Source organism: Emys orbicularis, chromosome 10, assembly GCF_028017835.1.
Source record: "Emys orbicularis isolate rEmyOrb1 chromosome 10, rEmyOrb1.hap1, whole genome shotgun sequence".
NCBI lineage: Eukaryota > Metazoa > Chordata > Testudines > Emydidae > Emys > Emys orbicularis.
Genome location: NC_088692.1, coordinates 16,538,005 through 16,565,972, shown reverse-complemented (window position 1 = coordinate 16,565,972; position 27,968 = coordinate 16,538,005). Strand labels below are relative to the sequence as shown.

Below are 27,968 nucleotides of genomic sequence, written 5' to 3'. Positions count from 1 at the left end.
CCTCGGTCATCCATGCGCCGCACAATCCCCCCAAACAAGAACTGATCACTGGGCACAGCGCACACACAGCCCTGGCCTACACCCCATAGGGGGCGCGCCTCAAGAGAAGGCGGGGACCGATGGAGAGCCGTGGGAATTACTAGAAGGAGTGGGAGGGGCTTTGCGCCGCCACGCAGGCGCACGCCGCACACCATTCGGACGCACTGACCGAGCAGTGAAAGAGGACCGTCTAGGTGTCTCGTCCAATCCCGAGCAGGGAGCAGTAGAGGCTGGTCGCCTACAGCTAGAAGGTCAAAGCGACGCGGTGTATGCTGGGAAGGCAGAGTCGTCCTCCGGTGGCGCCATCTTGTTTCTCTGAGCGGGCACCGGGGCCAGCTGCGGGAGCGGCACGGAGAGGATGAAGGGGATCCCGACTATCGCGCGTTCCCTCTCGGTGCGTGCGGCGGGATGGGGGGCGGCCTCTGTTGGGGGGGGCAGAGCGAGGAGTCCCTGCACCAGGAAGGGGGCTGGGTCCGGGCCAGGCGGGGTTGACCCTGGGCTTGCTGTCGGGTAAGGGGACCGAGGGCCGCCCCCTTCTCTGCTGAGGCGTGGAGCTGAGACCGAGGCAGGGGCGTGTGGGAGGATGGAGCGGAACCCGCGGCGGTGCCGGGTGTCCGGGGCAGGGAGCGGGGCTGAGCGTCTGAAGGTCACCTCGGCCCCAGCCTGGCACTCGGCCCTCGCTCGGCGGGTGGGAGTCCTCGCCTGTCCCCGGCCAGAGCAGCTTCCCTGGGGCTCCCGTAGGGACCCGCTACCTGCCCTTCTCCCTCCCGGAAACGAGCAGCCCTGTTCCCTGCTGGGGGAGGCCGGGCTGGATAGCCTGGGCCCCGCTCCGAGTTCCCGTGGGAGCCGCGTAGTGAGCAGGTGTGGGAGGAGGAATTCCTCGGGGGGCAGGTGGACGGGATCGCCTTCCTTCCTTCCCTAGCCAGTGTTATTCCCTGCAGGGCCCTTAAACCTGCAGCCTCCCCTTGTTAGTGCCTTAGCCTGCCCGTTTGCTGTTGGACTTGACTTGTGTCAGGCACGTACTGGAAAAACTCTAACCATTATTGAGGGCTTACTGGGCAAGGCGCCTTGTCCATTGCAGATAGTGGCACAGGTAGGCTAATAAATATCTTGGGAGCCCTAGTATTTTTCTGTATAAATTGTAGACATGTCTGTACTACTGACTCAAAGTAGGAAAGAGTCTGGAGATTAAGTAATTATCACCTTTGTGGTGATAAAACCCATATTGAAATACTAGTAGCTTCAAAATATATTAACCAGACCTGTCACTAAGTGAAAAGCATGTAATAGTGTAACTAGAAAGACATGGTAACTAATAGGGTAACTTAAGTTAATGGCCTAAAAATTGTATCAGATCCTCAACATGTCTGATTGGTTCATTTTTTTATGTCACTTAATTTTTACTTGTTACTCTCAGGTTTTGGGGAGAAAGTGAATCTTTATATGAAAAGTAGACTTAATATGTGAGGAAGCGGGTAATAATGTTTCACACTTGAAGTTTGATTATACTTCTTGGTTTGGGGAGTTTTAGGCTGTGTGGGATGCTCTTATGTCATTGTCTCTCTCTTCAGTTTGGAGGCCTTCCATTTCTGACTTTTGACTACTGCTGTAGTTTCTTTGCAGTCCTGAGTCTAACCCAGAGGCGCTCAAGCAGTGGGATGTGCTCCCCGGGGGAGGGGACACCACAAGACTATTAAGGGGGGAGAACCTGACGGAGTGTGCTGAAGGGTCAGGGTCAGGAGGGGGCTCTGTCCATGGCTTCCTGCTCTTCTCGCTGTGCAACAGCAGATATCTTTCTCTGCTGGAGAGGCTGCCAGGCCCCCCACCCCGGACTGCTGACCCCCTGCTGGACAGAACCCTCTCTTGACCCTACCAGACAGAGCCTGTGCTAGGGAAGCCGTGGGGGCTAACAGGGCCACTGCAGGGAACAGAAGGCTTTCTTGACTGCCACACGGTGACTAGCCCCCCAGATATACAGGGGGTGGGGTGGGGGTGGTATATATAGGAAATGAATTTCCGAAGGGGGGCTCAGCTAAAAAAGTTTGAGAATTTTTTGTTCAAAGTCGATATGTCGTCTATGCAGTTATTAGTGAAGGTGGGTCAATTTGCTGGTAGGTGCTGCTCTAAGGGTAGGGCCACTTGTACCAAGGAGTTAAGAGCATCACTTTCACATGTTATATTAGATTTTAGTTAAATTCCATGTGATTAATTGTTTGGTGAGTTGCAGTAGTGACCACAGAGTATGTTATATAATTTTCATGTAACTAAATATTTAATACAACAGTGCAATATGGCATCTGTGATAATAATCAAGGTTACAAGTAGTCTGAGACTGTAGAATTAATTTTGTAATTCTTAAATTTGTAGTTCTTCACCTGTGTGATTTTGAGTGGGCTCCAACAGGAATGTGAAACTGCTCAGATTAAACCCCCAGGGAGTAAAAGATGTGGTGGCCATTCTGCCATACAGTTTTGAAATACATTAACCATTGTATGTTATGAATCATTGCTTAATGTGTTCCGTTAGATACTGTATTGATATATAATTTGAAAGTAGAAATAAGTACCTCTTGAATCTTGCTTGATGTTATTTTCTGTTTTAGAAAAGGTTTTATTCTCTCAGCGTTGCTCCCAAAGTTGAAGCATCAGCAACTGCAGAGCGAGGAAAGTTACGTCTACAGCCACAGGATCTCGAGGTCAGTGCAAATGGATATTTTTAACTTTTTTTTTTTTTTTTTATTGGACTGAATCAGATCACAAAGGAATAGTGTGGTGACTGTATCTTTAATGGACCACTAAACCGTAATAGGTCTTTATTTTTCTTTATAATACAGATCGCAAAATTACCAAATGGTTTAGTGATTGCATCTCTGGAAAACTATTCCCCTGCTTCAAGAATTGGTGTGTTCATTAAAGCAGGTAGCAGATATGAAACCACCAACAATTTGGGAACCTCCCATTTGCTCCGTCTTGCATCAAACTTGGTAGGTATCTTTCCTCTATTTAATTCTTTGAAGATAGGTAAAATTATGAAATGCTTGAGATCTTTTAGAGAAATCCACGTAATTAAAATTAATCTATGGGTACTGGATTGCTTAAGTGAATGATAATGATGTATCATTCCACCTCTGGTTTCTTGGTTCATATAGAACACAGGTGGCTAGTGAAAAAACTGTTGCCATATGATGACATCAGTTGTCTGGGAGAAATGAATTGATGACCCATACTTTCTAGTAGTCAGAAATTTGTCTCAAACAGCCACAACCGTTGATACATTAATTCAGTGTTGCTCTGTACGAAATTGAGTGATTGCACCAATCTTTTAATGAGGCTACACACAGAATGCAGTAAAAGATAAATTGAATGTTTAATATGTATTTACTATTTAATTGACTTCCAAATAAAGTTTTTCTTACTGATAAGAAAATCTTAAACTCTGGGGTGCCTTATGATGTCTTACTGAGTTCAGTTTCACTCCCTAGTGAACTGATTAGTGAATAGGCATATCTGTGGTTGTAGATGAAACCATCTTTTTAGAGTATTGACCTGGTTATTAATTATAGTTATAGACTTAATACTGCCCATGCTGTTTTAGCTATCTCCCGCTGCTTAAGTGTGTTCGATAAAACTAATATCTTGATCTTTTTAACAGCATGTTAATTTTAGTTATTTGGCTAAAAATTCAAGATTATGAAAACGTGTTAGTACACACAAGAAAATGAAAAAAATATTTCTTGGTAAACAGACTGGAAATATCTAATGTTGTGCCTAGAATTATATTTAATAACCTGATGCAAATAAAATTGTTCTTGGAGTACCTAAATGTGTAAAAACAACTTCTGTGTTTTTATAGACTACTAAGGGAGCCTCTTCCTTCAAAATTACTCGTGGCGTTGAAGCTGTTGGAGGTAACCTAAGGTTTGTAACTATTATTTAAAGATAATCTGTATTGCTGAGAAAACAATGGAAACTGCAGGTAGTATGGCTAAAGCTTCCATGTGCAAAATGACCCAAAGTGCCAAAAAAAGAATGAATAAACAGACATGCCCAATGAACATTATACTACATGGACAGATCTGTCTGATGTGATTATATGTAAACTTTGATGTATGCATCTTTTTTTCATGCTTCAAAAAAGCATGCTTTTTTATGCTTCAAAAATTATCTGTAATAGACAAAAAATAACTTGTTCTCTATTCCTTTATCATAATAGAGCAAAATATTAAAGATAAATTATTCATAGTCTTACAAATGAAAAAATTTGCAAGAGAATACAAGTGTACATGAATTTTAGCAGCTTTTGTAATTGGATGGTGGGGAATTTAAAGTACAAAAACTAACACTTACAAATACAGAAGACTGCTGATTTTTGAATGCATTCTTGTATGTATTCTATTACAATATATCTTAAAGTTGCTCAGGGGCTATTAAGTTGAAGGCGGCTTGGTTTTTATTGAATATGAACAGAAAGACAAAAGTGAAATACACTTCTCTCTTTTGGCAAGTTTTCTGGGCAATTCTACCTAAATTCTGTTCAGTTTGCAATTTAAAAATTTAATGATAAAATGTCAAATTATACCTGAATTACAGATGCCTCATAGCTATTGGCATTTTTCAGAATTTGTGTAGAGGTGAGAGGTGTTTTTACATTAGCACTTTTTTAATCCATTTGAATGTTTAAAAGACCAGTACAGTCTTTTTTAAAATAATGGAGTTTTTGCATTCTGGTCCAGAATTTGGGCAAGGGAATTTACATCAAGGAGGAACATATGTTCAAATCCAGTATTTTCAACATAACTTTCTGAAATGGATCTATATTTCTTCTCATTTAGTGTAACCTCCACAAGAGAAAACATGATTTATTCTGTTGAATGCCTACGTGACTATGTGTAAGTATCCAGCTGTAACAATTGAGTTTACAGTATATTCTGCAAGAAACCACAGTAGTTAAGCTACAGAATACCATTATTTTAAGGGGAAGGAACAACATCACTTCTAACATATGCCCTTATTGTTTACTTTGTCAGAGTATTAATGGTTTGACACTGTACTTGATTACATACGGTTTTGCAGTGTTCAGGTGGGTGCTTTGTAGCATGAAATTGGACTCTTACTATTGTACACAATGGTCTATCAACACAGTATATCTTGGATATGTTTGGATATGTGCTGCTTTATATTCACTTTTAATTAAAGAAATCTTTAACTAGATTCCTTCATAACTTTGCCTTTTTGTTTCAGTGATACAGTAATGGAGTACCTAATTAATGTCACTACAGCTCCAGAATTCAGACCTTGGGAAGTAACAGAGCTTCAGGCACAACTAAAAGTTGATAAAGCAGTTGCCTTTCAAAATCCACAAGTTAGTAAGTATGCTTTCCAATGACCAGCTTTGACAGTTTCACAAGAATATTTACCTAAAAACAAACACACACACACACGTAAAGAGGATTCTTCACTTAACTTTGAGCAATTTGACCACTCCAGTTAATTTTCCACTTGCCCCTCTGGAGAAAGTCATAGTTGTCTGTCTGTCTTCCTCCATGAAATCAGAAATGAATAGGGAGAGAGCACAGTAAGCCCATTTTATAAATGAAGCCATTTGCATTATAAAAACTTTCTTATCAGAAAGCTATTTAAGATTGAATGGATAAATGGCTTCTTGAAGTTCTATGGAATTTTACTACCTATGCTATATAAAACAACATTTTCATTAAACTAATCTAAATTGCAATCTAGTCTTACATCAATATGTTTGTAATAACCCAACTAAGATGTGAGCTTGTTCCAGTGTATCTGCATAACTTAGGGCTCAAGTCTCAAGATCTCTATCATCTAAGTAATACTAGTATTCCTGTATGACACTCATTGTTTTGGATCATTTAGTCATATTGAAGTCTCCAAACTTTCATGCCCTGTTGAATTCTGAAGTTCTGTTCCAATCTCTGGGAAACTGGTAGCTTATTTTGAAGCACAGCCACTTTTCCTAAAACTCCAGCACATTGAAGAACAGGTGATGTTCAAATAAGTATTTTTTAAATGATAAAATTGAATCGTGTTAGTTTCTTTAAGCTTCTCCGAAAATAGGTGGTTTGTCTGCAAGCCATACTTCTAATATTTTGATGAAACTCTTTTCTGACCAAGATATTGAACTATTAAAAGCTGAGTATTTTTATACAATATTATTCATAAGGAGTAGTTAAGATAATTTATAAAAACATATATGTAATGTTTATTGTGCAAATATACAATTATTACTTTTAAGGAAACATTACAGCTTCTTCTGTAAAAGTACTAAACTGCCTAAACACTCCTATTTTTAAAAGGGTTTGATCTACCAAGTCAGTTCTTAAAGAACATCTTTAAAAGAAAAAACAATTGGGTTTAAATAATATGGATGTAACACCAAAAGCAAGAAAATATAAAGTTAAAGATGCACTGTTCTTAAACCCATTCTATTTATCATGAAGTCAAAATTTGGAACAGTTAAGCTCTGAAAGGGTTCAGAGAAGTGTGATAAATGATGAAAAAACTGGGATTGTTTGCTTTAGAAAGGAGATGTATGAGGGGGAAACATAAGTACACAAATTATTAGTATTATAAAAGGTAAACAGGAAGTGTCTGTTCTCCCTGTCTCAGAACATGAGAACAAGGGACACTCAATGAAATCAAGTGACAGGAAATCCAAAAGTGATAGAAGGAAATACTTTTTAACACAAAGCATAATGACTTCAGTTTAAACGCCATACTGTGCTGTTCGGGTGAAGAACTGAGATTCAAAGAGGGATTGGATTTCTCTATGGATAATAAGAATATCCAGATTTGTTAAAATTTAATGCTAAACATCCTTTTTTTGAAAGTGATGCTTTAGGGTTTAAGACAATTTATAATTTTTAGGGATAAAGTTGAGACCTCTTCTGGATTATTCCACCTCTGCCTAATACAAAATTTCATGTGATTTCCTCTGAAGCATCTGATGTTGAATGGGTACTGGAGGAGACAGATCACAATGCTGATCCATTTTCGCAATTCCTGTGTTCATCCCATCTCTACTCTTCAGTGAAAGTAGCTATTAAACTACATTTTTAGAAAGAGTCTGTTTCTTCTGTTCATTTTTTTTTTTTTTTTTTTTTTTTTTTTTAGGTGTTCTTGAAAACTTGCATGCTGCAGCTTATCGGAATGCTCTTGCTAACTCCTTGTACTGTCCAGATTATGCAATTGGGAAAATTACACCGGAGCAGGTAGGAATATATCTTTCATATTGTAGCCACAGTATAAAGTCACATGTGAATCTGCCACTCTAGTTTCTTTCGTAAAACTATTCTCCCATGACACTAGCAATCACTTAAAGCTGCCTGTTTGGCTTATTCAATTCTCCCAAAGTGAGACTCCTATATAGATTTGTCATGCGTCCCCATCTCAAATGTTAGTCTGCTGCTGAAGTAAAGTCAAGTCTTTTTCTGACTGTAAATTCAGTTATTGGGTATAAAAGTCTCTTGTGACTTTTGAACTGTGATTCCAAAGCCTTTAAAAAGGCTACGTTGTATTATATGTGTCTGGCTTTCTATTACTTATCAATAGGACCCGCACTGAAGTGCAGATATCCATGTACAAAGAGCTAGTGACTTCCACATAGTGACAGTAGTGTGCTTCTACCGCTACGGGGAGAGTGCATAAAAGAGTCTCTCCTGTAAGCAACTGCTGTTGGAAGCATCAGGACTTGCTGCATTCAGAATTACAACATTTGAACAATGGATACAGCTACTTACGGAACTGCAGTGAAAATTAATAGTAGTTTAACACCTAAAACTGCAGTTCTCTCAAGGGCACTCAGAATAAATAAACTAAATAAAAAATCAGGTGGGTCTGGCTCTTTCCAGCTTACGATTTGTGTGCATATATATGTTTGGAGTTGTTTTAAGTTTATGCATTTAAGGAAATATGTTTATAATTTCTCTTGCAGAGATTGATGCACAGAATTTCCCATTAAGACTAGAGCATAATTTCCTTTTTTTTAGAAAGTATCTGTGCCCCTAAATTCTGTGTGACTGGCAACTGTTGTCACTTTTGCAGTGACAACAAGTGCTACTGCAAGTTCAAACTTTATTCAAGGCTTGAGTTTTTCTTTCATGGTTTTTATAAAAATTGAACCAGTTCTGTAGATGACCTGATTCCTGGTAAACTTTGGAAATATTTAAACAGCACTCATTTGAGTCAAGGCAATTGTAGATACCATCTTTTTTTTAAACTTCCTTATTGACCTAAGACATTGGACATCCAATTCTATTTGTAAAAGCTCTTTCATGCTAGTAGCAACACCACCTTTGCTCTGTGAAAGAGCCTTTAAAAGCAGTGGTCACCAACTGGTAGATCGCGATCGACTGGTCGATCACGGAGCCTCTGCCAGTCGATCGCAGTCTCCGGCCGCTAAAAGTCTGGCAGCGCAGCGAGACTAAGGCAGGCTCCCTGCCTGCCCTGGCCCCACTCCGCTCTCGGAAGTGGACAGCATGTCCCTGTGGGGGGTGGGGGGGGGGAGGATTTCCGCACTGCTCCTGCCTGTAGCCACCACTCCCACAGCTCCCATTGGCCTGGAACTCATTTGAAAAACTTCAAATGAGTAACCTGACACATGGTTGTTGCCGCCTTTTTTTTATTTGTGGAAATAACCTAACGCGCACAACATTATTGTTGCAGCTGCACCAGTTTGTACAGAACAACTTCACAAGTGCAAGAATGGCTCTGGTGGGACTAGGTATGTGTGTTTAATTAGTGTATGTCTTATGCATCATACTGTGCATTAAAAGAAAACTATAGAAGTAATCAAACTTCATCTCTACAAGTAGAACTCTTAAAGTACATCTAAAGTACTTGTTAGCCATCTCTAGTTAATTTTCTAATACTGTTAATTTACATGTGATTCTTTTTAATAAAAATATTATATTGCAGGTGTAAGCCATTCTGAACTAAAACAAGTTGGAGAGCAATTTCTAAATATCAGGAGCGGGGCTGGTTCTTCTGGTGTTAAGGCCCAATATCGTGGAGGTAAACTCTGTGTATGTGTGAGGTGGGGTTTTTTGGTAACTACAAGTTTTGTGCTGGTCTTCTCTATTAAGACTTAAGTATGACCTAAAGAGTCCAATTGAGATTGATCCTCCATTGTACTGTGTACTTTACAAACACAGGAAGAGAGATGGTTTTCAATGTAAATAGACAGGGCAAGACAAAGATGGGAAATGGTCTGTGGCAAAACTGGGAACTGAATCCAAATCTTCTAACCTCCAGTCCAGTGCCTTAACCACAGGGCCGTCCTTCCACTATACTCCATAAAGTGAAAACACAAAATCTAGTGGCACAATTCCAGAATTTGTGTACTTGAAACAGTAAAGTGTCCCAGGGTGTGTGGAAGGTAACAAAGGGATACCTGGGAGTATTGAAAAGCTTACTTTCCAGGAAGGCCACTAACTCTGTCAAATATTTCATAACAAACTTTGAGCATCAGTTTAGGTCTTTTGATGCAGTATCTTGGACTAATATTGATACAGTTTCATTCTGCATAACAATCGGGTTACTTCTGCAACCAGCTGAAAACAGTGTTAAGTCAGAAAATTAGGAGATAGATACCTGGACTACATTTGGGTTGGCTAAAACATGGAATAAGTAGTCTTTCAGACAGTCAAAATGTAGCTATTGAGTGAGAAATTGTTACCTTGGGGCAGATATTCAGTGGATTTCGTAGCTTTTCCAATAGGGGAATCTAAGGGCTTGTCTATACGGTGATTTAGTGCATAGCAAGCTAGCGTGTAAATCTACAGTGCACTAGCCTGCTGTGTGCTAAATGACTGTATGAACTCTGCAGCCATGCTTTAAATCCATAAGTGCGCTTTGACATACTACAAACTTGTAGTGTGCAGCAGCATGGTCCCCACGGCTAGTTAGTGCTGTAGACGCATACCCTAGCTTGCCATGCAGTAAATCACCATACAGACAAGCCCTTCTTAGACCATATGCAGACCTGGAATACGCAAGTATATCTCCACTGAATTTGGCCCTTTGTGATTGTGGGAAAGTTGTGAACAAGTAAGGCTTATACCTTTTTTCTGTTTTTATAAAACAAGGGGATTATTTTTCTTGAACAGTCAGTGCTGATGTCCACTGTCAGTATTTGGAACAAGATCTTGTGAACTTAATATTACAACTAAACTACATTAATGGCTTTTCTTATTTACTGACTAGAAATCACTGTTGGAGGTATATGATAGCAACTAATTCACATATTAAGTTTAATACACTATATTTTTAACTATAATTTCTTTGTTCTTATTTTCAGGTGAAATCAGGGAACAGAACGGTGAAAGCCTTGTCCATGCTGCCATAGTAGCAGAAGGAGTTGCTACTGGAAGTGCAGAAGCAAATGCATTCAGTGTCCTTCAGCATATTCTAGGTGCAGGGCCTCTTATTAAAAGGGGAAGCAATATTTCCAGCAAACTATTCCAGGCTATCGCTAAGGCAACTAATCAACCATTTGATGTAAGCCTAATGGTTTATTGCAACTTTCCTTCCCAAGAAAAAAGAAATGCAATCGAAAAATATATAGCAAACCATTCTTGTCCTTTGAGAGATTAGAGTCCCCTATGCTAGAATCTTTCTTTTAATCATTAGCACAAGAATTAAAAATATTTCATGGAATGTCTTCTACCCAAATTGGTTTAATTTCAACAGAAGAAACCCATCTTTCTAAACACTAGCACATTGGGTACCACCGGTAGCTATTTTGTTGAAGGAGAAATTGAGCATCCAATCTTCATTACTAGAACAGTAACTGAAAATGTTGTTTCACAGGCTGCAGCATTTAATGTTAATTACTCTGATTCTGGACTCTTTGGGATTTATACTATATCCCAGGCTTCTGCTGCTGGGGAGGTAAGTTGCTGATTAGAATACGTTGGTTTGATCAAATACATTGGTTTATTAAATTCTAGTTATTAGTGTAACTATCTAGTAATTTGAACAAGATTTGAAATGTTTCCTTTGACTAGGATTTAAACTAACATTGCATTGATACAAGACTTAACTCCTCAAAGCAGGGAATAGGGCTTGTTTTCAGGAAAGTACAAGTACAAAAATAAAGTAGCAGTAGTGAATGCATTCTTGAGATTGCTGAATATAAGTGGGTAAATATATCCATATTTAAGTGGATTCTAATGAACTAGGCTGCTGGCAGGTTAACTGTCAGAAACCTGGCTGAATTGATCATCTCTGAGAACTGGGTTTGAATCTAATGGGGGAAGAGAGTGTGATCACATTTTATTTGGTGTAAGGACTTGGGATCATTTTGGAGGCAATATGAGATTCAAAGCACAGACTAAACTTTTTTGTTAGCTCACCTGAATACAGTGTATAGTAGTTATTGGAGGAGGCTGTTAATATGTGATGAGGTTGAGAAGAATGATGATCCAATAAAATGGAATGTGAAACAGGTGAAGCAGCCTTTCAAACTTAATGTCTTTTGTTTCTGCTCAGTAAAGAGAAGACATCTTGTGGGTTGGGAATGATCAAGCCATTCGTGCCAAATTTTTAAAAAACTGCTTAACTTTTGTCCTAGGTCATTAAGGCTGCTTTGAACCAGGTAAAGGCAATTGCTCAGGGCAGTATCACTGATGAAGATGTCACAAGGGCTAAGTAAGTTGGTACAAAAAATGTCTAATAAACAGTTTACCTCAGTGATACTCAGACTGGGGCTTTCAAGCCGCAAATGGCTCTTTAATGAATCTCCTGGGGCTCTTTGCAGCAGTTGATATTAAAACACTGATTTAATTGTTAACCAATCAGGATGCTTTTTCTGTTATTAACCAATTGTAGTTGATAAAATAATACTTGGTCAGTCATTTTTCTGTGAGAATTTATATATATTAATATACTGTTTAAATATGAATATATAGTACTATAGTAAATGAAACAATGTATTCACACTACTGTAACTCTTTTAGATAATGTTGATCGCTAGTTTGGCTCTGAGGTCTGTGCGTCACTGCTTTAATTTGTTATAAAAGTGGAGTTATAACATCACATGCTCAGCTTCCTGTCAGTAAGCATTTATAAAGAGCCTTCTGTAGGGCAACGGTTTCAACTGTGTAGGTGTGCAGTATAACTGCCTAGGTCGAGACTCATTGCTCTGTAATTATACCTAGCAAAAGCATGTAGGGATGGGAATGATATACACTCCCTACCCAATAAATCTTTTTTTGAAAGTTAAAGTACTACTGTTGCTGTTAGGAAAATTATAGTAAATTCTATGCTAGCCGCAATTCCTATAGAAACTTGTTAAATCAGCAAAAAGTGTTCTTAAAGAATAACTTACTGATAACTACTTCTTCATTAGATGTAAATGACAGCTGTCAGCAGAAGCTGTGATTCAATTTTAGCACACGAGTATACGATTCCAGTTTAAATAAGTCTCTCAACTGCTTTATTTAGGAAATTCCCTACAAGATAACACAGATGATTCCCCAGCCAGCAATATTTAGTATGCACTTACATCTTCAAAACACTAATAGTGAGGCCTTGCAAATGGTATTTTTAAAATGTTTTGAAAACGTAAAACATTAAATTGGTGGTGTTGCGTTATCCAAGGACATTAAGTATCTAATCTTGAAAGCCCTATAAAGTAGGAAAGTAATATTGCCACTTCTCTGATGGCAAAACTAACAGTTTTAGAAGTTCCTGATTTGCAGGCCTGCAAACACAATAGCTAGCTAATAATACAGTGGGGTGCAACTGTAATAGTTAAGGTGCAGTTAATCTCTGGGATTGTGTTGTGATTTTTCTGTTCTAAATTAAAGCAGTAAGATTCAACTACTATCCCAAGTTATAGAGTATAATCTATATTGCAATTAAAAACCTGCAGCTGAACCTGTGCCAGCTGACTTGGGCTAAGGGTCTGTTTCATTGCTGTGTAGATGTTCAGGCTTGGGCTGCAGCCCAAGTTTGGGGACCCTCCCAACTGACAGGATCATAGTGCCCAAGCTTGAATGTCTATACCACAATTAAACAGCCCCTTTGCCTGAGCCCGTGTCAGCTGGCACAAGCCAGCCACGGGTTTCTAATTACAGTGTAGGCATACCCATAGAGTTTAAGGCCAGAAGAAACTACCAGATCATCTAATCTGACCTTCTGTATATAATGGCCATCACTACCACCCAGCACCCACACATTAAACCCAACATCCAAAATTAGGCCCAAGTATTACAGCCCACAGGAGATTCAGCTGCAGGCAGCGAATAGGAGTCACCGAGTCTTGCATATATAAAATCTATTTATTATAAGATTGTATGTAGAACTTAAAATTGGTATTACACTTTGCATGATTACATACAAAACATGATAAATTATTGTATCCTTTCTCATCAGCCAGATGTTAAATCTTCTACCTGTTAATTTATTTATAGCACTGAATACAAATCTTCCTAATATATATAGATAAATGTCACTACTTTTTTTTCTTCTGCAGTGTTTTTCTCCATATTATCTTCCTTGGAGTATGTTGCTAATTTTTCCTGTAGTTGGGGAGTAGTTTAAAAAAAAAAAAAAAAGGTAATTAGTGTTTGATGCAAGTAATAGTGGCCCTAGTTGAATTCAGTCGTAACATTAACATTCCTTCTCAATTATAGTATGCGCCACAGATCACCATTTTGGATTAAACTGTTCCTATTCTACTTTTAAAAATAAAAAATAAACACTAACTTTCATAAACTAGATCGAGACTAGCAATGGGAACCTGCTTGAGGCAAATAAATAATATAAGGGAACAAAAAGTATTATGCTACAATTCTTTAAACAAAGCACTAACCTATTGTACAGAAAAGTGTGAATTGTTTTTGTTAATTGTTTACACCTTGCCGTAAAACTGTCTATACTTTTCTAGATGAGACCTGATAATTAGTTTTAAACCTAAAACCAGAAATCTCTAATTTTCAAAAAACTGCCAAAGCTAAAACTTGAACATCTATGGCTAGAAAATACTGAAATGATCACATTCTTTAAATTTGTTTGAAAGTAGCCCAACAAAGCTTGAAATATTCACATTCCAGCCAGAAGCTTTTAAAAAAAAAAAAAAAAATTCCCTAGTTACTGGGGGAAAAGGGTAGTGTGCTGAGATACCTACCTTGGGCCCTGCTTGAGGGTTCCATCTTTTGTGCCTGCCTCTAGTTGGTATCTGACCTCGAAAGTCTTTCCAGAGCTTTCTGATCATTGCAGGGGGTGGGAGGTCCTCTGCCACATTACCTCTCAGCTTTCTGGAATTTGTCCTTTTGAATAATTCTAGTGCCTCTTTGGCTGATCATATGTTTTAGGCTCCCATACTCATAAGAGAAAGCTTCTGTTTCGACACAGCAAGAGACTTTAAATCATTGGGCTGAAGAGCCATAAAAATATCCCAATATCGCAGGGTGCTCATCCCCAGAATGCTAAGGCTTCAGAGGTGGGCATTAAAGCAAAAGTGAAGTTAAGAACCCCAAGTTGCACAAAACTGCACAACTGGGAGTTCTAATTTAGTCTATAACTACTGAGTAACATTGGAAGATTTACTTACTCAGATATTCTCAACACTTTGTTTGGCAGAAATCATCTGAAAGCCACATACTTGATGTTAGTTGAGACCTCAGACGGATTACTTGATGAAATCGGTTCCGAGGCATTGGCATCTGGTATATATACATCACCAACAGCTGTAATTCAAAACATTGAGTCCATAGCCACTGCTGATATTGTGAATGTAAGTAAATGTGTCCATATGCATTGTTTACAGAATGATTCCATATAAGCTTTGCTATGCACAATTATGACTAGCATACTCTTCTGGGTGTATAAAATATATATACAGGGACCCTGTAAAAAGTGGTTCTATGATGCTTACAAGTCTCTGCTAGCTATGCCTTTTGAGTTGTCTGCTTAGTTTACTGATGGGAACAATCTTTAATATTGTATATGGCAAAGTCAATATAGCTGTGAGAATTTAGCTGAATTCTACCATTACAAGTAAATGTAGAAAAAATTCCAGCTATTTACCTAATCATACAAAACTAGAGTTAGGAGTTGTCCCACTGATGTCAGTAGGGAATACTCCACCTGATTAAGGTTATGGAGGATTCAACCCTAGGGTGTGATTGTAAGAAGCAAAATGAATATCTCACAGTATTTTATTGAGACGCTGAGTAGTGGTAATGACAATTATAATAATCTTGATTTCTGAACTGCACAAATTCCATCTGGAAATCTAGTGGGGAAAACAAATCTAGAACATTAAAATCTCTTCACAAAGCTGTTATTACTCATTTGAATGACAGTAGTGCCCAGCGGCTCCATTGTGCTCAGAACTGTATAAACATATAGTAAGAGATGGTCCCTGCCCCAAAGAACTTATAATATAAATAGACAAGACAGACAAACAGTGGGAGGGGCATAGAGTTCATAGAGCACCAAAGTGACTTGCCCAGGTCATACAGGTAGTCACTGGTAGAATTGGGAATAGAACCCAGGTCTCCTGACTCTCACTTCAGTGATTGATACACTGGACCTTTCTGCTGCTTTTTTTACCTGAATAGAAAATATTTTCTATTAGGCGTATGTATGACCACTTCAGAGAGCCGGGAAAAGTTGCTACTTTTCTACATTCCTCAGGCTGATATCAGTCTGTCAAACTGAGTCAGTTTAGACAGCTTATTAAAAATCATCACTCTAAGAAATGATACCACATTGCTGATTCCATAAATCAGTTGAAGCTGGGACTCTGAAGCAATGAGACAAGCTTGTTCAGTGTGCCTAATGGAATCTAAGGGCTTGTCTATACTTACGCGCTGGTTCGGCGGCAGGCAATCGAACTTCTGAGTTCGATTTATCGCGTCTTGTCTGGACGCGATAAATCGAACCCAGAAGTGCTCGCCGTCGACTCCGGTAATCCTGCTCGGCGCGAGGAGTACGCGGAGTCGACGGGGGAGCCTGCCTGCTGCGTCTGGACCGTGGTAAGTTCGAACTAAGGTACGTCGACTTCAGCTACATTATTCACGTAGCTGAAGTTGCGTACCTTAGTTCGAATTGGGGGGTTAGTGTAGACCAGGCCTGTGTGTGATTGTTTCCTTAATGTCCAATTTTTATTTATTTCTTTTCAGGCTGCAAAGAAGTTTGTTGATGGGAAGAAATCAATGGCAGCTAGCGGGAACTTGGGAAATACCCCTTTTGTTGATGAGTTGTAGTAGGAAACAAAACTGAGACAGATTCAAAGTGGACTCTTCTCACTGTATGCCAATTATATTATACATAAGTTACAATCAACCTGTTTCTGAATTCAAATGTCAAGAATATTAATCTAGATAATTAACTTGTGGGCTTGCATATATTGAATAAAGTGCTGAGTTCATATGCTTAGTTTTTGTTAATATATTTATCTACTGAAAGTAAGGTATGTATAAGTATGGAAACATTGAACATTATCGATTAAAAATATTTGAATGTAGTGAAACAATGAGTTGGCCTTTAGGTGTGTACCTTACAAAAACTACCAGAGATTAATAATAGTCTAACTACATTCTTGATGCAGATTAAATTTGTAATTGCCACAGTTAATATCCCAGTTATATATCCTTAACACATTCAAGAATAGTTGTTGGTAAAATTGCCATTTGCACCATATCTACCTTAAGTAAATTATCAGACTTACCTTTAAAAGCTGAAAGCAATATACTGCAGCTCTAGCACTTGCCTGCTGTACCTTGATCACTGGACTCACCGAAGCAGCATGTTTAATGTTCCCTTCACAGGTAGGATTGATGGAGATTTTAGCAGGTTTTTTCTTAAGATCTGGAAGAGTGGCTTTGGATAGCAGCTATCATCTTAGAATCCAGATTTCCAAATATCCTAGGCAATCAAGGCATGCTATGCTAAATCTTCAAATTACCTAATTTCAAAATCAGTATTTTGAAAGTGAACCTTCAGCTGATAAAGTGCTTCAGAAAAATCCCATTTCTGAAGGTTTAAAATTGGATGTGACCATTCAGTTATTCCAAAATACTGGCAAACTCTTCAAGCCAAAATGCATCTGATATAGAGGAAGAGGATGATGTTGATTCGCTGTCGTGTGTTTCCATAGTCCAGTATGAAGATCTAATGCCATCAGTAGCAAAGTCAGAACTATACCATGCATCAGAATCTTTATGAATTATAATGTCACATCCAATGTCAGCACCTACAGTAAATGTGTGTTTTTTTCTTTTAAATGCATGCCAAGTTTTCGAAATTGATGGCAATTCTTTGGTAGAATCATAACAAAATGATTGTGTAGTTTTGTATCTAAAACTTCCATCAGAGTCTCCATCTTCATAATCATCACTACTTGTCCACGTGTCGTCTTTTGTCTCACTGTCTTTACTTGAAATGCTAAAAATGTACAAGAGTTACATAGCTTTAATTACAAGTTCTTTACTTGTGATAAGGGTGTCAAAATTGAAATATTTGATTTGTGCATTTTTGTGTGTGTATTCTTCTGCTTGGACTTAACATAATGCTACAACATCTGGGTTTTAAACAACAAAAGGGAATGTCAATTTAAATATCTTTCAGTAAAATGAAAGCTATCCTTGCTTCATTCAGAATACTGAAGAATTTGACTTACTGACTTAGTTGCAACTAGGGCTGTCAAGTGATTCGCATGATTAAACAATAGAATACCACTTATTTAAATATTTTTGGATGCCTTCTACATTTTAAAATACATTGATTTTAATTACAACACAGAATACAAAGTGTACAGTGCTCACTTTGTTTTTTATTACAAATATTCGCAGTTAAAATTCACTTAATACAAGTATGTAGTGCAATCATTTTTTCATGAAAGTTGGACTTATAAATGTAGAATTATGTACAAAAAATAACTGTAACTCAAAAATAAAACTCAGTAAAACTTTAGAGCTTACAAGTCCACTCAGTCCTACTTCTTGTTCAGCCAATCACTCAGACAAACAAGTTTAGTTACAATTTGCAGGAGATAATGCTGCCCGTGTCTTGTTTACAAGGAAAGTGAGAAAAGACGTTCGTATGGCACTGTTTGTAGCCGGCGTTGCAAGATATTTACATGCCAGGTGTGATAAAGATTCATATGTCCCTTCAGGCTTCAACCACCATTCCAGAGGACGTGCATCCATACTGATGACAAGTTCTGCTCAATAACGATCCATAGCAGAGCGGACCGATGCATGTTCATTTTCATCATCATGAGTCAGATGCCACCAGCACGAGGTTGATTTTCTTTTTTGGTGGTTCGGGTTCTGTAGTTTCTTCCACATTAGAGTGTTGCTCTTTTAAGACTTCTGAAAGCATGCTCCACACCTCATCCCTCTCAGATTTTGGATGGCACTTCAGATACTTAAACGTTGGGTCGAGTGTTGTAGCTATTTTTAGAAATCTCACATTGGTACATTCTTTGCGTTTTGGCAAATCTGCTGTGAAAGTGTTCTTAAAATGAACATGTGCTGGGTCATTATCCGAGACTGCTATAACATGAAATATGGCAGAATGCAGGTAAAATAGAGCAGGAGACATACAATTCTACCCAAAGGAGTTCAGTCACAAATGTAATTAACACTTGTTAGTTTAAAAAAAAAAAAAAAAAAATCATCAGCATGGAAGCATGTCCTCTGGAATGGTGGCCAAAGCATGAAGGGGCATATAAATGTTTAGCATATCAGACACATAAGCACCTTGCAAGGCCGGCTACAAAAGTGCCATGCGAATGCCTGTTCTCACTTTCTGGTGACATTGTAAATAAGAAGCGGGCAGCAGTATCTCCAGTAAATGTAAACAAACTTGTTTGTCTTAGCGATTGGCTGAACAAGTAGGACTGAGTGGACTTGTAGGCTCTGAAGGTTTACATTGTTTTTGAGTGTGGTTATGTAACAAAAAGGACAGAGTAGGCCCGTTACTCAATGAGGGGGGAAAGACAATAACAGAAAATGTGGAAATTGGAGAGGTGCTTAATGACTTCTTTGTTTCAGTTTTCACCAAGAAGGTTGGTGGCGAGTGGACAGTTAACATAGTGAATGCTAGTGAAAATGAGGTTGGATCAGAGCCTAAAATAGGGAAAGAACAAGTCAAAAATTACTTAAACAAGTTAGATGTCTTCAAATCACCAGGGCTTGATGAAATGCATCCTAGAATACTCAAGGAGCTGACTGAGGAGATATGAGCCATTAGCAATTATCTTTGAAAAGTCATAGAAGACAGGAGACACTCCAGAAGAATGAAAAAGGGCAAATATAGTGCCCATTGTGACAGACCCCGACCAGTGGGGTACAGGAGTCTGGTAGAGGGCAAATATACTGGTCACTGGATGAGTAGTTTTCTGTTCCCTGAGTGACCAGAGCAGGGCTGCACTAGAGTAATCAGGAACCTGCTAGAACCAGTTAAGGTAGGCAGGCTAATTAGAACACCTGGAGCCAATTAAGAAGAAGCTGCTAGAATCAATTAAGGCAGGCTAATCAGGGCACCTGGGTTTTAAAAGGAGCTCACTTCAGTTTGTGGTGGGAGTGTGAGGAGCTGGGAGCAAGAGGCGCAAGGAGCTGAGAGTGAGAGGGTGTGCTGCTGGAGGACTGAGGAACACAAGCATTATCAGACACCAGGAGGAAGGTCCTGTGGTGAGAATAAGGAAGGTGTTTGGAGAAGGCCATGGGGAAGTAGCCCAGGGAGTTGTAGCTGTCATGCAGCTGTTACAGGAGACACTATAGACAGCTGCAGTCCACAGGGCCCTGGGCTGGAACCCAGAGTAGAGGGCGGGCCCGGGTTCCCCCCAAACCTCCCAATTGACCTGGACTGTGGGTTCTTCCAGAGGGGAAGGTCTTTGGGCTGTTCCCCAACCCACATGGTGAATCTCTGAGGCAAGAAAATCCGCCAATAAGCGCAGGACCCACCAAGATAGAGGAGGAACTTTGTCACACCATCTATAAAAAGGGAAAGAAGGACAACCCAGGGAACTACAGACCAGTCAGCTTAACTTCTGTACCCGGAAAGATAATGGAGCAAATAATTAAACAGTCAATTTGTAAACACCTAGAAGATAAGGTGTTAAATAACAGAATGGATTTGTCAAGAACAAATTGTGTCAAATCAACCTGATAGCTTTCTTTGACAGGGTAACAAGCCTTGTGGATAGGGAGGAAGCAGTAGATGTGGTATATCTTGACTTTAGTATGGTTTTTGATACTGTCTCAAATGACCTTCTCATAAACAAACTTAGGGAAATACAACCTAGATGGAGCTACTATAAGGTGGGTGCATAACTGGTTGGAAAATCGTTCCCAGAGAGTAGTTATCAGTGATTCACAGTCATGCTGGAAGGGCATAACGAGTGGGGTCCTGCAGGGACTGGTTCTGGGTCTGGTTCTTTTCAATATCTTCAGTAATTTAGATAATGGCATAGAGAGTACACTAAACTAGGAGGGCTTGCAAGTGCTTTGGAAGATAGGATTAACATTCAAAATGATCTGGACAAACTGGAGAAATGGTCTGAAGTAAATAGGATGAAATTCAGTAAGGACAAATGCAAAGTACTCCACTTAGAAAGGACCAATCAGTTGCACACATACAAAATGGGAAGTGACTGCCTAGGAAGGAGTACTGCGGAAAGGGATCTGGGGGTTATAGTGGATCACAAGCTAAATATGAGTTAACAGTATAACACTGTTGCAAAGAAAGCAAACATCATTCTGGGATGTATTAGCAGGAGTATTGTAAGCAAGAAATGAGAAGTAATTCTTCCACTCTACTCCGCACTGATTAGGCCTCAACTGGGTATTGTGTCCAGTTCTGGGCGCCACATTTCAGGAAAGATGTGGACAAATTGGAGAAAGTTCAGAGAAGAGCAACAAAAATGATTAAAGGTCTAGAAAACATGACCTATGAGGGAAGATTGAAAAAATTGGGTTTGTTTAGACTGGAGAAGAGAAGACTGAGAGGGGACATGATAAGTTTTCAAGTACATAAAAGGTTGTTACAAAGAGGAGGGGGGGGAATTGTTCTTTTTAACCTCTGCGCATAGGACAAGAAGCAATGGACTTAAATTGCAGCAAGGGTGGTTTAGGTTGGACATTAGGAAAAACTTCCTAACTGTCAGAGTGGGTAAGCACTGGAATAAATTGCCTAGGGAGGGTGTGAAATCATCATTGGGGTTTTAAGAGCAGGTTGGACAAACACCTGTCAGGGATGGTCTAGATAATACTTATCTGAGTGCAGGGGACTGGACTAGATGACCTCTCGAGGTCCGTTCCAGTTCTTTAAAAAAAAATCTACATTTGTAAGTTACATTTTCACAATAAAGAGATTGCACTACAGTACTTCTATGAGGTGAATTGAAAAATACTATTTTTTTGCTTGTTTTTACAGTGCAAATATTTGTAATAAAAAATAATATAGTGTGAGCACTGTACACTTTATATTCTGTGTTGTAATAGAAATCAATATATTTGAAAATGTAGAAAAACATCCAAAAATATTTAATACATTTCAATTGCTATTCTATTGTTTAACAGTGCAGTTAATTTTTTTGAGTTAATCACGTGAGTTAACTGCAATTAATCGACAGCCCTAGTTGATATATACGTTTAAAGAACTAGCTTTCCAGATAGCCCCCTTCCTATTCTTATTGCCTGAACTTCCTCCTTCATTATCACGCTTGTGCCCTAATCAGATGCTTTTGAATTTCCCATTCCCAGCTACCTTCTCCTCTGTAAGCTCCCTCATCTTCTTTCCTGTTCCTGAGCTTTAGTCTTCCCTCCTTACTAGAACATCTGTCCCCATGCCTTAGAAAAACTTTTACTGCCTAGTGTCCCTAGCACTGATTACTACTTGTTGTAGTGAGGCTTATTTTTAGGAGATGAGAACTTATGACCTTTTTTTAAAAAGGCCTCATAATACTTGTCTTTATAGAAACTGAGCATAACACTACACAGCTATATAAACATTTCTAGAAAGGTCAACTAAGAGGTCATGAGGACTAAACATAGTAAGCCATGGCCTTATTGTTAATACGGTTGAATGACTAGTGAGCCATTAAACTGTTTATTTGGTTACAGGTCTCTGGTTACCTGCATTTTGTAACATCAGGTACATATAATAATCTAGGTGCTCAGCTTCTATAAATAGGTATAGCTGCATTTAAGTCAAGGAAGCTATGCCAACTTATGCAAGATGAGGTGCTCTCCCAATGACAGTTGCCCTTTGAGGATGGGAAAAGTCTGAAATTGAAATTTGGTGTTTTATCTTAGTACTTTTGAACAATGTATAGGCAACAAACACTGGAAGACCTGTTGGCTTTTCCAGGTAGGTAAGTTTCTAGGTAGCTGCACTTCCTTCAAGATATTTCTAAGAGTAGGAGACGATTATTGGAAAGAAGTACATTTTTAAAAGAACTCTACATTTTATACTTGATTAGTAATGAAACTAAAACCAGAATGCTACCACATCATTGCCCTGTCTTCCTCAGTAGACTAGTGTAACTAAACTCTATATTGTGAAAAAACCCATTGAAAATAGCATTTGTTTCTTACTCTGTCTTCACAGGAGGCTTTACTTCAGGAACTAATTCAAGTGCATTTTGCCAGTGCTGAGGTACTTCAACAAAATCTCTGTAAACCCTGATCTGTAGAACTGTTCCTATGGGAATATTGTGCAAAAGTTGCCAAAGCTCTCGCAGTGTCCATCCTAAAACATTAGCGTGTCCAATTTTAATCAAAATATCACCTGCCAGGGGAAAAATTCAAGAGTATTCAGTATAAAAATCCCAACTCTATACAGTAACTCCTCACTTAAAGTCGTCCCGGTTAACGTTGTTTCATTATTACATTGCTGAGCAATTAGAGAACATGCTCGTGTAAAGTTGCACAATGCTCCCTTATAACGTTGTTTGGCATCCGCCTGCATTGTCCACTGCTTGCAGAAAGAGCAGCCCATTGGAGCTAGCTGGTGGGGGCTTGGAACCAGGGTGGACCGGCAGCCCCCCCATCAGCTCCCCGCTCCCCTAAGTTCCCTGTGTGGCAGCCGCCCAGCAGGCTATCGATTGCCAGGCAGTTCAGCTGTCCCTCCCCCCACTGCCTTGGAGCTGCTCCTGCCCTTTGCTTTGGAGCTGCTCCTGGGAGCCTCCTGCTTGCTGTGCAGATGGGGAAAAGAGGGGTGCTAATGTCAGGGTGTCCCTACTAGCCCCCGCTCCTTTACCCCATCTCCACAGAGCAGTGGAGGGACACAACAGGGCTCAGGATGGAGGGAGCTTGCTGGCAGCAGCTGCTGTCTCAACTTGCTGATCTACTTAAAAGGTAGTGTACTTAAAGTGGGGACAGCGTACTTAAAGGGGCAATGTGCATCTCTCTCTCTCTCACACATACACGGTGTGTGTCTCTGTCTCTCTCTGCCATGCTGTCTCCCCTCCCTCCGTTCGTGCTGCCTTGTAGAGTGTGAGGCTACATTAACAACAATGTGTTAACCCTTGAGGGCTCAGCCGATTGCAAGTTCATCATTTAGCAGTAAGGCATTCCCTGGGAAATATCCCACCCTCTTCCACCCTGACTTCACCACCTCAACCAAGCTTCACAATCATCACTGCTGTGTACAGTATTAAATTGCTTGTTTAAAACTTATCCTGTGTGTGTGTATATATATATAGTCTTTTATCTGGCGAAAAAAATTTCCCTGGAACCTAACTCTCCCTATTTACATTAATTCTTATCGGAAAATTGGATTCGCTTAACATCGTTTTGCTTAAACTAGCATTTTTCAGGAACATAAGTACAATGTTAAGCGAGGAGTTAATATATATCTTCTGTTCACAGACCATAATTTAAAATGGCTGCATGAATTTGATACCCCTGATTAAATAGTACCCTTATTCTCCTTTTGTCAAACTGTCCTAAGATATTTTCTCTTTAGTTAGAAATGTTAACTATAATCAGGCTATTACTCAGATGACTAAAGAACTATTACATTTGTTCCAAGAGGCAGCATATGACGACAATCCTAATTTATGGAGACATGAATTTATTGTTTTGAAAGTCTTATGTCAAGACTTCTGACAACATGAAGAACAATTATTTGTTAAAAGCTGTCAGCTGTGAAAGCACATCCAGTGTCCAGAAAGGAGACATTTTATCTACAGTAGAAGTGTCATTTTCCCATTCCTGTGCCCAAGCAAATGTTCATTAGAATAGGAGAGGGTCTACCTTTAAAAAAAAAATAAAAAAAATCCCCATTTCAACAGAGGATCTCTCGTCATGAACTTCAGTTAGTGGGGTCCAAGAACCAGGAATAATAATAAAGTAAAATATTGAAAGAAGTTCACAAGGCATAAGGACCAGGAGAACTGGAGGCTGCCAAGATCAGCTGCAGTAGTGAGATTACTGACATTTGCTCATTTGCTGCACCCTGATTCTCTTAGTATCCTCAAGGCATCAGGGCAGTAAGAGGGGAAAAAAGGTGACTATGCTGAAACATCCAATTTTGTTCACTAAACCACTAGGCAATCCCACCCTCTTCTGCCAAGGAAAGTATGGATAACCTAGTCTAGGGGAAACAAATGACCTAATACGTGTCTTTTCCATTGTTAATTTTTATGACAACCTAAGCTGGGCTTTGAGTGATTCTTTTTTGATCTTTAATCCTTTCAGATTGCTTTATATTAATTATTTTATAGTAAAACATGTTTATAGATGCATGTGTAAGAAAAGTGCACATTACAGTGCAGCTATGAAATATCAGTATGAAACACGAGTAAGAAATTTGTTTTGGTCTTGAATACTTAAAGTAAGATGCATAACACAATGTTCCAATCCCGTTTATATTATATATAAAAGTGTGTGCAATTTAGATATGCCTTTTTCTTAATCTAATTAGGAAATAGTCACCTCTATCAGCCAATTTTAATCAAATTAAGACAATAGGAATTTTAATATAAAACTGGACTGGCTTCATTTATCAGTTGGATATTTCTGTGACATGAGCCTGACTCTCATAGTGCTTGTACCAGTTCTATGCCACTGTAATTCCACCGATTTAAGTAATATTACTCCTGATTTACATCAGCATAAATGAGGTCAAAAGCAGGGCAACAAAGTATAAACTCTGGAATGGAACATACCTATGAAATTCTGAAGATTAGGGTTGTGGTATTTTTTTTACCTGGTTTGAGTCTTCCATTCTTAGCTGCAGAGCCTTTCTCAACAAGACTTGTCACCTGGAGATATGGTCCATTCTGAATTACTATAAGACCTAATCCTTGTTCTCCCATCTTAATATTGGTCTTTAATGTAGCACTCAAAGTATGTTCAGAGATCTTTTCCAGTGCCGGAAACTGCCCTTTGGAAAGTGAGAGGGACATTTTAATACTTGAAATTATGATATTGTGATTTTCTTACTCCACCATCACAAGCCCTAATTCAGCAAAGCAAGTAAGCAGGTACTTAAATCCATTCCATCAGCAAAGCACTTTAGTCTCACATGCTTAAAGTTCAACATATGCTTAAGTGCTTTTCTGAATAGGGATGGGCTGCTGAATTGGTGCCAGAAAACACACCTATGTAAAAGTTACGTTGTGTATTCCATAAATGATCTAAAAAGAAATATTTCTAAAATAGCTTTTTCTCAACACACTCAGAAGCCTGTTTCTAAAAGTTCACACACTGTATTGAGCAAAACAAACAAATATTGTTTACATTGTATATTACTTTAGATTCATTTTAAATGGCTGTATGCATTCAGGGAAGGAAGAGAACAAGGTAGAGAAATAACAGCACAGCGAGGCCACCAACTGTTAGAGCTTTCAAGAAAGCTGAAAATTCATATGAGAAAATTAATTTCCTGTGTCAATATTTTTGGATAAGATTCATATCCAAATTTCCAGCGGATGGGTTTTACACACTACTGCTTGTATAAAGGAAGGGACTGGTGCTTGGCAAATGTATTTCATTTCTTTAGATGCTATACTCTGGGCATTTACTATCCATTAAAATGTGTAATATAAATGGTACACAATAAAGGACAGCTCATTCTAACTCGACTTCACCAGCAAACATAATGAAGATCACAAAATGAATCCTCCAACCTTCAGCTTGCCTCTGGACCAAAAGCCTGGCAAATGATGAGATTACAGCAAAAGTATATTAAAACAAGCTTTCTGTTTTAAGAAGATGTAAACTTTGGGCTGCTATGGCAGTGTGGCAGAAATACTACTCCTACTTTAAACTTACACAGCACTTTCTCTCCAATGATTTCAAAGCACTTTATGAAAGTACCTAAGGATTACCACCATTTTATAGATGGAGGAGGGTAAAGCACAGAAAGATTAAAGGCATAATTTAAAATCCACTGAAGTCAATAGGAGTCTATTCATTGACTTCAGTGGGCTTGTGATCAGGCCTGAAGGGTATGTCTACACCTCAGCTGGGAGAGTGCTTCCCAGCCTGGGTAGACAGACTCGCATTAGCTCCACTCGAACTAACACACTAAAATTAATGTTGACGTTGTGGCACAGGCTAGCTCTCCAAGTATGAGTCCAACTAGCTCCAAGCTCAGGTGGCTAACCTGTGCCGCCACCCATGCCACAATGTCCGCACTGCAATTTTAGTGCGCTATTTCAAGCAGAACTAGCTTATGTCTGTCTACTGACACAGGGAGACATACTCCCAGTTAGTGTAAACATACCCTAAGTGATTTGCCCAAAATCATAGAATATCAGGGTTGGAAGGGACCTCAGGAGGTCATCTAGTCCAACCCCCTGCTCAAAGCAGGACCAATCCCCAGGCAGATTTTTGCCCCAGATCCCTAAATGGCCCCCTCAAGGATTGAACTCACAACCCAAATCACATAGAAAGTCTGTACTATAATGAGGATTAGAATCCAAGTTTCCTGATTTCTGGCTCTGTATTCACTACACTAGATTACCCTGCAGCACATGACAGGAAGAATAAAAGCATAAAATAAGAGAGGGCCTGAGCCAAAGCCCATTGAAATGAATGGAAAGACCTCCCCATTGACTCCAATGGGCTTTGGATCACGCTCTTGATTCTATCCTCACCTGATATTGATCCATTTCCATAATCTCCAGGGAAAGTGTCTGGATTTCTTTTTTGTTCTGTAGGGAGAGAAAATCGGAAACTTTACAAACCTTACCCTGCAGCACCCCTACATTACTCATAAAGCTCTGCAAGGCCAACCCTAAATTCTGCAGGTCTTCTGAATGAAGTAATATCCAGCTCTCTTCCCCTGAAGTGACATTCTCTCCTCTGGCCATCTGCCCTGTATCCCACTCCAGATTTTATGAGAATGCAATATGTATCAAACTACTCAACCGTCCACCCCTCCAAAAGAAGAGGTGTCTCGGGATGCTGAGACGTGGGGTGACAAAGGTCTAGGAAGGAGGCAAGTAATCTGGTCATAGGTATAGTGGTAACAAGAGGATGCCCAAAGCTTGGAACCCCTTCAAATGCAGAGTTTGGGGTTTTTCCTGAAGTACTGGGGTGATGGTGGAAAGATGGGAGAACAGGAAAGGACGCAACAGGTTGGGAGGGAATTAAAACTCATTTGGTTTCATTTTCACCGGCTGATGTATCAGAAGCTTCTGCCCCTTCCATGGATCCCAGACTATAAAAGAAAATCAAATGGACAAATGTCTCAGGCGTGTCTCTTTGAAAGCAGCTGTCTCCCCATGGTGGCCTGTGGGGGAAGAACAGAGCAGCAGGTGAGGAGGAGTTTTCAAACACCCAGTAACTGTTTAGAATCCTAGGGCAGTGAGGTTCTGAGTCTCCCACAGTCCCCAGCTACGGGAGACCATAAAAGCCTCACCATGCAGTAGACACACACATACGCGCTGGCCAGGACTCAAGCTTTCAATATTCCCTTGCTTGGTGA

At 39.5% G+C, this 27,968-nt stretch overlaps 2 protein-coding genes across 2 annotated transcripts; one reads left to right on the top strand and one right to left on the bottom strand.

Annotated features, from left to right (window-relative positions):
- The first annotated feature begins 319 nt into the window (after positions 1-319).
- Positions 320-16,561, top strand: LOC135884423 (cytochrome b-c1 complex subunit 2, mitochondrial). Its single transcript, XM_065411788.1, has 14 exons — positions 320-433; positions 2,642-2,734; positions 2,873-3,022; positions 3,892-3,956; positions 4,871-4,927; positions 5,280-5,404; positions 7,182-7,279; positions 8,733-8,790; positions 8,985-9,080; positions 10,366-10,565; positions 10,878-10,958; positions 11,641-11,717; positions 14,655-14,808; positions 16,202-16,561. The coding sequence occupies exons 1-14, from the start codon at positions 398-400 to the stop codon at positions 16,283-16,285; spliced, it is 1,374 nt and encodes a 457-aa protein (XP_065267860.1). The 5' UTR covers positions 320-397; the 3' UTR covers positions 16,286-16,561.
- An 83-nt stretch (positions 16,562-16,644) lies between these two features.
- Positions 16,645-27,351, bottom strand: PDZD9 (PDZ domain containing 9). Its single transcript, XM_065411987.1, has 4 exons — positions 27,231-27,351; positions 25,242-25,418; positions 22,625-22,817; positions 16,645-17,477 (listed from the first exon to the last, which is right to left on the bottom strand). The coding sequence occupies exons 1-4, from the start codon at positions 27,349-27,351 to the stop codon at positions 17,087-17,089; spliced, it is 882 nt and encodes a 293-aa protein (XP_065268059.1). The 3' UTR covers positions 16,645-17,086.
- Between the last annotated feature and the right edge of the window lie 617 nt (positions 27,352-27,968).

Excerpts from the sequence above, each read along its gene's own strand:
- LOC135884423 (XM_065411788.1), top strand. The coding sequence starts at position 398 with ATGAAGGGGATCCCGACTATCGCGCGTTCCCTCTCG. Across the intron at positions 2,735-2,872 it reads TACAGCCACAGGATCTCGAG|ATCGCAAAATTACCAAATGG; the intron begins GTCAGTGCAAAT and ends TTTATAATACAG. Across the intron at positions 10,959-11,640 it reads AGGCTTCTGCTGCTGGGGAG|GTCATTAAGGCTGCTTTGAA; the intron begins GTAAGTTGCTGA and ends CTTTTGTCCTAG.
- PDZD9 (XM_065411987.1), bottom strand. The coding sequence starts at position 27,351 with ATGGCCAGAGGAGAGAATGTCACTTCAGGGGAAGAGAGCTGGATATTA. Across the intron at positions 25,419-27,230 it reads TAATGTAGGGGTGCTGCAGG|GGCAGTTTCCGGCACTGGAA; the intron begins GTAAGGTTTGTA and ends CACTTTCCAAAG. Across the intron at positions 17,478-22,624 it reads AAGCCTCCTGTGAAGACAGA|GTACATTTTTAGCATTTCAA; the intron begins GTAAGAAACAAA and ends TATGTAACTCTT.